This window comes from Ipomoea triloba, chromosome 14, assembly GCF_003576645.1.
Source record: "Ipomoea triloba cultivar NCNSP0323 chromosome 14, ASM357664v1".
NCBI lineage: Eukaryota > Viridiplantae > Streptophyta > Magnoliopsida > Solanales > Convolvulaceae > Ipomoea > Ipomoea triloba.
Window position 1 is genome coordinate 6,645,324 of NC_044929.1, and position 9,393 is coordinate 6,654,716.

Genomic DNA, 9,393 nt, shown 5'->3' on the forward strand with positions numbered 1-9,393 from the left:
CTAGGCGCCCCCTAGGCGCCCAGGATTTAGTTTATATATATATATATATATATATATATATATATATATATATATATATATATATATATATATATATATATTAAGTGTTATTGTATTATGAAATATTATCAAATGTTTTATACTAAAGCACGCTAAGTTAGTCAAAGCCTCAAAGACACAGTCACACAGAATACATAGTACAGAGACACAGATCTGAAGTGGCGACCTCCATTCCCACCGGCGACCTCAAATGTTCTCCATTCCCATCGGCAACCTCCAGACACAGAGTACAGACTCTAGATCGGCGACCTCCAGGATCCAACCGACGAGTCCGACCATCGCGTCTCCAACTCACAACTCACAGATCTGAAGTAGAAGCTATGCCATCCAACCTCTACGCCGACGTCGATGTCTTCTCGGAAGCAGAAGCTACGCCATCCAAGCTCAAAACTCACAGATCTGAAATCTTAACATCTTGTCGCATACCTCTTTTGCCATCCATCTCCTTCTCCGTGGCTGTAGCTCCGTCCGGCGACCAACTTTCCATTTTCCTCTTTTCGGCGAGAAGAAGAAAAAAAAAAAAAAAAAGGGCGGGGTGAGACGGGGCGGCGGTCTAGGCGCCGCCTAGACCGCCTGGGCGGCCGCCTAGCCGGGGGGCCGCGGAGGAGGCCGATTCTGGCCTTCCTCGCGGCGGCCCCGAGCCGCCTAGCGCCTAGGCGCGATTTTTGCAACCTTGGTCGAGGGACCATTTTGGGTATTTACTCAAAAAAATTTTGCCAAAGACATTGTGGTCGACTGGCACCCGGTTGCGCCCCACATGGGAGGGGGTGCATTCGAGCCTCAGTGGAGGCATTATTGGCTAAAAACCAAAATAAAGGTTACGCGTCTTTTTGTAGACATTTTCTCCAGATGCAGGTCTTACAAAAATTTTATTTAAAAGAATAAAAACTCATTAAAAAAAAAAAGTAAAATCTCATCCCCATTAACAAAAAAAAAAAAAAAAAAAAAAAAACTCATCTCTCAAGTTTTTGTTCTGAAAAATTTTCTCCAAAAATCACAAATATGGTTGTTGTTTTGTGATTGAAAAACAAATTTCTAACCATTATTAAAATCAAGAAAAGTACTCATTGGTAGTATTAACCACCAGAAACGGTAATCATAAATTTTGGATTAAGTCAAAGATGATGACCGGCCGGTGCTTGTCAATAAATTTTTTATTATTCTTTTCTCTTTTAGTTCCATTAATGAATTACATTACTCCGTGCAAAGCATACACATGATCGAGTACATGACTCATTTACTTATATTATTATTATTATTATTATTATTTTGGTGTTAATTTACATTAACATAATCAATTGTTATCAATGTACTCATTACTTGTATTTACAAAGTATTATAAATGCACCGCCGGTGTATAGATGCTATACACCGGCGGTGAATGAGAAGGTGTCACATCATCTAAAAATAAATTAATATTGACCGGATCCTCTTTTGCAAAATACTTAAGACTTTATTTTATTAGGAAACTTTGTATTTCTTATTAACAAAATATATCACTTTCCTAAACATATTAATTACTTAACTATTATCTATCTAATTTCCTAAACATTTTTATTAGATACGTTCTATATATATATATATATATATATATATATATATATATATATATATATATATTAATCACACTCACGTCTCACGCACGCATATTATTAATTTTTGAAGCCATGCATCTATTAATCCTTTCAATTAACATGAATTATAGTGTGATGATGCAACATGGAACCAACCTTTCGTAACTATAAATAGGTCACACTCCTCTCATCATCCTTCATCATATCAACAATTAATCAAATACTGTGTAATACTCAAATTATATTTTAAAGCTTAATTAAAAGTTAGAATGTAATACTGCACACAACAATATCCAATAACGTAAAAAATTCAAATTTGCAAACTGGGACGATGAAACATAAAATGAGCCACATATCTTTATGTCTTCATTGTTCTCATCAAAATCAATTCTTTTCGTTTGTCTCAATTGGCAATTGTTGTCCATCTGTAATTAAATTCTACAATAAGAGATTAATGAGAATTATTATTATGAATATTAAGAAATATTTAAAAATAAAAAAATTTATATGGAATTATAAAATATGTTCATATTACATACCATATTTTTGTTTTTCAGTGTACAAGTACGTTTGGTGTGCCCTTTCTTTTTGCAAGTTGAACATGTAACTCCATTACTTTTAAGCTCTAAAGCTCCTTTCATTCTGATAGACCGAGGACGACCTTTTGTAGTCACACGAGGAGGATCACGCATTGCTACATTATTATTATCATCATCTTGATGACTTATCATGCTTGTCAAACGGCCAGTGCTACTAGTCATGTCATCATCAATTTTCAATGCATCTAACTTTTTGAATAAACATTGCAAGCCTTCTATCGTGGTGTCATAATGTTTTTCTGAACGTGAAGCCTTTTCCGAAAGTTCTAATGAGTGAACCATGATATTATTAAACAATGTTGTTGAACATATATTGTAACCACACATCTCTTTAGTAATGGAGTATTAATAAAGATTCTTACATAGAAAGAAGATTGATAGATTGGGTTCTTATAACAGTGGAATATATATTCTTACAAGATGTTGCAATTGTCTCTAATAGTGACTAAGGTTGTAATTAAATTTAGGAGTTTATTGGTTTAAATAGATTTAGGACTTTAGATAGATATAGGAAATTAGATGACTTTTGTTAATTAAAATTAAAAAAATTCTTAATTATAAATATAATAAATTAGAAAGTCTATGCAATATAATTTTCAATGGTTACGTTGTTGAGGCAATAAATATGCTCATGAAGTGTTATCATATAAATATACTAATTTAATTCAATAAAATTCCCAGCAACTATTTGTTATTAGGAAATTAGATGGCTATTTGTTATCATAATTGTTTAGGAAAGTATAGTCTTGCAGTGACTATTTGTTATTTCACGAGCAAGTAATTACTTTGCTAAACAAGCAATATACTTTCCTAAAATTACTAATTAATATGTTTAGCAAAGTATAGTATTTACGAAAACAATATACTTATTTATTTATTTATTTACTTTGCTAAACATATTACTTTCGTAAACAAGCATATATATATATATATATATATATAACGTATCTGATAAAAATGTTTAGGAAATTAGATAGATAATAAAAGTAATTAATATGTTTAGGAAAGTGATATATTTTGTTAATAAGAAATACAAAGTTTTCTAATAAATAAAGTCTTAAGTATTTTGCAAAAAAGGACCCGGTTAATATTAATTTATTTTTAGATGATGTGGCACCTTCTCATTCACCGCCGGTGTATAGCATCTATACACCGGCGGTGCATCAAATATTTATCCTTATAATTATATGTTTAATTTGATAATATTTATTGATTTGTAGTATACTAATTTGATTATTTTTATCAAAATAAAATAGTATTAGTATTATTATCGAAAACATTAATTAGGTTAGTAGTTTCATGCTTAAACCAAAATTTAAATCTCTAATGTCAAAGTCAACAATTAATGTGTTTTCCAATTAAACCAGCCAACTTCCTATTTAGTCAATAGTTTTGGCTGCAAATGCCATGGGCAAAAGCGGTAGAAAAGTGAATACTTGGAAAGATTATTCGTCAGCATATTCTCTAATTACTAGAAGTTTATGAATTGATATTTCTTTTTCTTTAAGTTTCAGAAAGCGTATTTTGTTAAAGATTGTGATAGCGACACCGAACGATCATAGGCATTTCAGCATTTGTTCCATCTCGCTGTTAAAGTCGTGTTTGGCACACAGACAGCGATTATTTTATTCTATTTCGTACACTACAAACTACATATTACCTTTGGTGCAAAAGTCGAAATTTCTCGCCCGAGAACATTCATCGGCACTAAAAGAATTGTGTAATAGTTAAATCACGGTGATGTGGTGTTATAGTGACTGTCAAAATTTAATCATGCGTCATTAGGTACAATTCGCCACTCAAGAACTAAGTAAGTTAGACTAACTGATCCCAACAAATTTTTTCCTTGCAAGATGACATGTCACATTAGAAAGTAATTTTTTTTAAATGATGACATGATTAACAAATTTGCTATTGCAGCAAGTTTGCTAATATGACAAAAGGCTGCAGCAGCCTTTGTACTTAATTTTATTTTTTATTATTTTATTTTTTATTTTTGTTTTTGATTTTTATTTATTTTGTTTTGATATGATGTGAAAGTGAGAAAGTATTACAGAAATAATGACAACTTTACTCATGAAGGCACACATATATATTGTTAGCGTGTATTTAGAAGAATGGGTGCTATTTAACTCTTAGTATATTTATATTAATATTCTATTAAAATCTTATTTTTAATAAATAAATTTATTACAAACTTAACGAAGAAAACAAAGACAAATGGAGGCATAAACCTACCCCCCAAAAAAAAAGAGCATAAACCTGCTACAAAACTACCTAACATTCTAAAAAAAAGATAATCTTTGTAGAAATTTGTATTTGATAATGAATACATTCCTCAAAAAATAATAATTCCAATTTTGTGATTTTTCAAAAGGGTTAAACCAAGACATTGCTATTTTGTCCAGTAAAGTCCAGTCTCCTAGTATCACATTTCAAACTTATTTAAAAAGGTTAAAAAATGTTTATACTAGCTCAAACACATTTATTCTCAACGTGGGACAAAGACTATTTGAAAGCCTTCCAAACTCTGTTTTTCTAACTTCATGAGTATGTTTGAGAATCAATTTGGCATTCACCAATTATCTGTTTTAAGTGTATAAATACTTGAAATTCATCCTCCTAGCTAGAAAAATTCAAATCAATTTTGACTTGACCAAAATCATAAACGAGCCTCACTCAAAATATTTTCTCAAATAATCACTTTAAATGTCATTTTTGTTCACTTTTCCATCAATCTTATCTGACATTCGACATCATCATTATACATATATTTAAATGAGGAATAATGTAAATTAACTTCCAAATGTCACGAGCTAATAATGTCAATATATTCCGACCAATCATCACGAACCTTAACCACAAAATGATTAAGAGAAGGATTTAAGAGAATAATATTATCAAAAGCAAATTGGAGAATAACATGTTCATTTTCATCACAATTTGGATGTGTCACACCATCCTGCCTAACTATTCTACTAAAAAGATGTTAATATTTGTTATTATTATTTTTTAATCATTTGATGCGATTTTAAAAGACATTTAGACAGATGCTCTTTTACTAAAAAGTAAAATCGCATATTTAAACTTCTTTTCTACTCTAATTGAACATAGATCGAAACATTATATTTTAATAATGTTTTAATTGTTACGATTACCATTTTCCTTCCACAAGTTTCATACAATAACAGTGTTTTTTTAAAAAGAAAATAATTATTACACTATATTTAAAGTTTTCTTTTTATAACCAAAAAAACTTACCGTCATTATTTAAAATAATTATTACACTATATTGGATCTCTTAACAATGGTTAGAGGAGAAAAAGACGCATTTTAATTTGCCAAAGCTTTTTTCCTTAGGAAGAATGTCCATAAGTTGATAGAGTTGACATCCCTTACTTTCATCGTATTCCTTTTCGCAGAACCTTATGAGATTCGCAAATATTTCTCCACACATAGATGTACTGCTCCCAATAGATGCTCCAAGAAACGAGGAATGAGGAAAATATTTTGCTTTAAATACATTTTCCATAAGCGATTCAATGTGTTGCATAAACTCCATGCCTGCTTTCCAACCATATCCACGGTGAATTCTCTGAGTTATCGAAAGCCTAGTCCCCTCCCCCCTCCCCTCTCTTTTGGTGAGCACATACGTTTCTAGGCTAACAAGCATATGCCTTTTCCTTCCTTCTCGTTACATCCTCACCAATAAGCATTCATCATATTCTCAATTTCATCGCAAAGGCTCACTGGTAGTAGAAAAACACTCATCGTGAACGCGGGAATAACTTGAATAATTCTTGACTTTAGGAGTACTTCTTTACCGATTTTTTAGAGGAATATGTTGTTCCAACTGTTTACTCTGCTAAAAATTTTATCTTTAACAAATCCCAAAATTCTCTATTCCTTCTTATCAAGGAAGGGAGACAAGATATTTGCCACCTCCAGTTCCTCTTTGAACAACCAGTATCTCTATCATGCCCGTTTGATCCACTTTTTTAATATTGGTACTAAAAATTAGAGAAGATTTGTCAAAATTAATGGTTTGACCAGAAGCCATATCATACTCAGTGAGAATGTCTCTAACCACATAACTTGCACATTTAGTGTCTTGGAAAAATAAGTAAGAGTCATTAGAAAACAACAAACAAGAATTTGAATGAGCCCAATTAGCAATTTTGACCCATTGAATATTGTCAATTCTTTTGTGTTAAAAAATCATTGCATTGAGCCTTACGAAGCTATGATGAACATACGTGAGATAAAGGGTCTCCATGTCTCAACCTCCTTTTAGAGGAAAATAGGTCTGGGTTTTGCACCATTAGACAGAATTGGGAGCTCCATTGTAGAAATGCAACTCCAGACCATAGATGCCCACTGTGTACAGAACCCTATCCTTAATAACACCTCTTTCAGTACAAAACCTCATGACATTTGTCACATCAAAAGCATCGTCAAAAGTTTGACACAATCGTCTTGGACTTATTCGGGGTTGTAAACAATTGGCGAAGGGGCTTAACTACCTTCAGTTTTCTCAGGTGCTGAGAGAAGGAAACAAATGCGTTAAATACTAGGCAAACTTGGGACAGACAATAGATTGAGGTACAACAATTGTGATTGAGTCTCCAGAGGACTTGTTGATGCTGGTATGGCCAACTCGAGAAGAATTAGATAATTTCCACTACTTTGGGTTGGTGAGGCGCGTGTACTGCACGATTTAGTAGCACCAACGCAATTAATATTTTTATTTTTTAAACTCGTGAACCCTACTAAGGCTATTGGCATCGCTACAATTTGCAGTGATACCAAACTGACATGGCAATTAAAAAAAATTATCACGTTCTATTCATCTACTTTCTCAACCTATTGAATTGAAGCACAAAGAGTCAACAACACCTCCCATAGGAGAGAGTCACTACATGTCATCTGAGCACAAGCTACTTGGTATTATAATATTATTATTAGTATTATTTTATTAATAAAAGAAATAATTTGTTACAAGGTGATGTGATAGTATAATATTTTTGAAAGAGGAGAGAAAATTGCATAAATGGAGAGTAAATAATGAATAATTACAAATTTAATTATATAACACTTTAAAAGTGAGAAAATTGCAAAGGTGCAAATAACCAAAAAAGTCTCATCGCAAATGTGTTTTCATCTATTTTTCTCACCCATCTCTCATCCAACTCATCACTTCCCCATTCCATATGTGCAAATATCCCAAATAACCCCCACCCCACCCACCCCCCTCCCAATAGTGATTTTAGAAATGTAAATTGCTCTAATAGTGATTTTAGAAATGTAAATAACAATTTTAAACTAAAAAGCTTTACATTTACAAGGTAAAGGTGTCAATTTTTTTTCAACATGTTAAATTCAACTTTTTTTTTTCCAAAAAATTATTCATTATATCAAGACAAACACTCTTTTTTATTTTTTTAAAAGAAAGTCAAATTTTCATAAGTATTACATTCTCTATAACTCTTCAACTTTAATATGTACTTGATATTTTATTTTTTCAAAGAAAGAGTCAAATTTTCATAAGTATTACATTCTCTATAACTCTTCAACCTTAATATGTACTTAATATTAAATTTTAATCGTTCAACTCCTAAATATTAGTACATTTTTTTCTAAAAAATATTACATTTTGCCTTATAAACGATTTCATTATAAGTATTACATTTCTATCTTGATCCAACCGTCTCACAAGAGACTCATCCTTGCACCAAAACAAAACAAGAACATCAATAAGAACAATGGGATGGAAAGCCATACCCTAATGATCAAAGAAACCTCATGTCTAGCTAATGCATAAGCAACACAGTTCGCAAGCCATTTAACAAAAACAAATTAAGTATCAGAGAAGGATTTTGATGATGTCATTACTCACTTCCCGGTTAGAGTAAGCACAGCTACAATAAATGTAAGCCTGGTCCTGGAGACAAAAACCTAAGCGTGACCCTCATTGTATCTAGTTTACATTCTTTCTCCTCACCTGTTGCAACTAACAACTCTAGTTTTCATGTCCCTCAAGGCAAAAAGAATGCAATTCTTCTTCAACAAATCCCAGACATTGCCTATCTTGAGCTTTCACAATTCATCGTGACCCTGTGGTTGTTCCTTGCTCATCATCTCTAGTTTATTTTGTAGTTCCTATCATATTTTTGTTTATAAAATGACGTTAGAAAATGTACGGGGAAATAACAAAGGTAAATCTTAAGTTTGAGAGGAAGGTAGAGAGGGTCAAGGCGGGATCAGGAGAAGCACCTGTAGCTTTTCTTCATGGCATAGGGCTGGCGTGGACAAAAATGCTAAATATCTGTAATCACGTATGTACTCATCGTTAGATTAAAAGGGGGCACACTCAAAATGCATGCAAGAAACATCAATGACCACAAATAACACCAAACACAATCTCAGGTTGAGAAGTGACAGGATTAAGAATCTTACTCGCATCGGCTGGGCTCATCTACATCAACTGCCTCGTTTTTAAGGCCGCATCTTAATTTAACCTACATGATTTACAAAATAGAAAATGAAGTAATCTAGGTGCACATTGATTTCAACATCATCAGTGAATCATGTATGAAATGATGGCCTTGTTTGGTATTAATGGTTTGTTTGACCACTATAAATGGTTTGACTTGATTAAACAGCCAATATGAGTGTTTGGTTAGTCAGCTTTTTGTAACAACTTATTGCTCCAAAACGCTAAAATTCAAAAAGTTGCTCAAAGTAGCTTTTTCGATAAACTTTTTGAGAAATAAATTATACCCTTAAAGGTCACATTTTGCATGTAATCAGCTATCAGTTAACAGCTTACCAAACATCTTTCTACAACCAACTAATGCTATCAACTAGTCAAACCCACTAACCCAATCTGCTAACAGCTAATAGCTATTCGCCAAACACCCCATATCCTTTAAGAAAATCATAAAATGAATAAAAACCAAAGGGATGCTACTGAAGATATTTCCATGGGATTTAGTATTTGGCCCAACTTATTTTGGAGCTTATCTATTGCAGAGAGCGGAAGATGGGGAAAACAGTAAATATATCAAAAAAGGCTTCAGGACAGATAAAGAGGAAAACACCTATTTTCCAAAAAGCTCCAAATTGAACCCCCCCCCCCCCCCCCCCCCCAAAAAAAAAAA

General features: G+C 32.5%; 1 protein-coding gene across 2 annotated transcripts in view; it reads right to left on the reverse strand.

The window, feature by feature from the left end:
- Positions 1–8,036: 8,036 nt before the first annotated feature.
- The window catches only part of LOC116004682 (glucosidase 2 subunit beta-like), a 10,994-nt gene continuing 9,637 nt past the window's right edge, over positions 8,037–9,393 (reverse strand). For both annotated transcript variants that reach the window (XM_031244830.1, XM_031244829.1), the window contains exons 14-16: positions 8,690–8,751; positions 8,507–8,558; positions 8,037–8,392 (exon numbers count right to left, since the gene is read on the reverse strand). In XM_031244830.1, the coding sequence (XP_031100690.1) occupies positions 8,330–8,392; positions 8,507–8,558; positions 8,690–8,751 (177 nt within the window). In that variant the 3' untranslated portion in view covers positions 8,037–8,329. The remainder of the gene's footprint in view (positions 8,393–8,506; positions 8,559–8,689; positions 8,752–9,393) is intronic.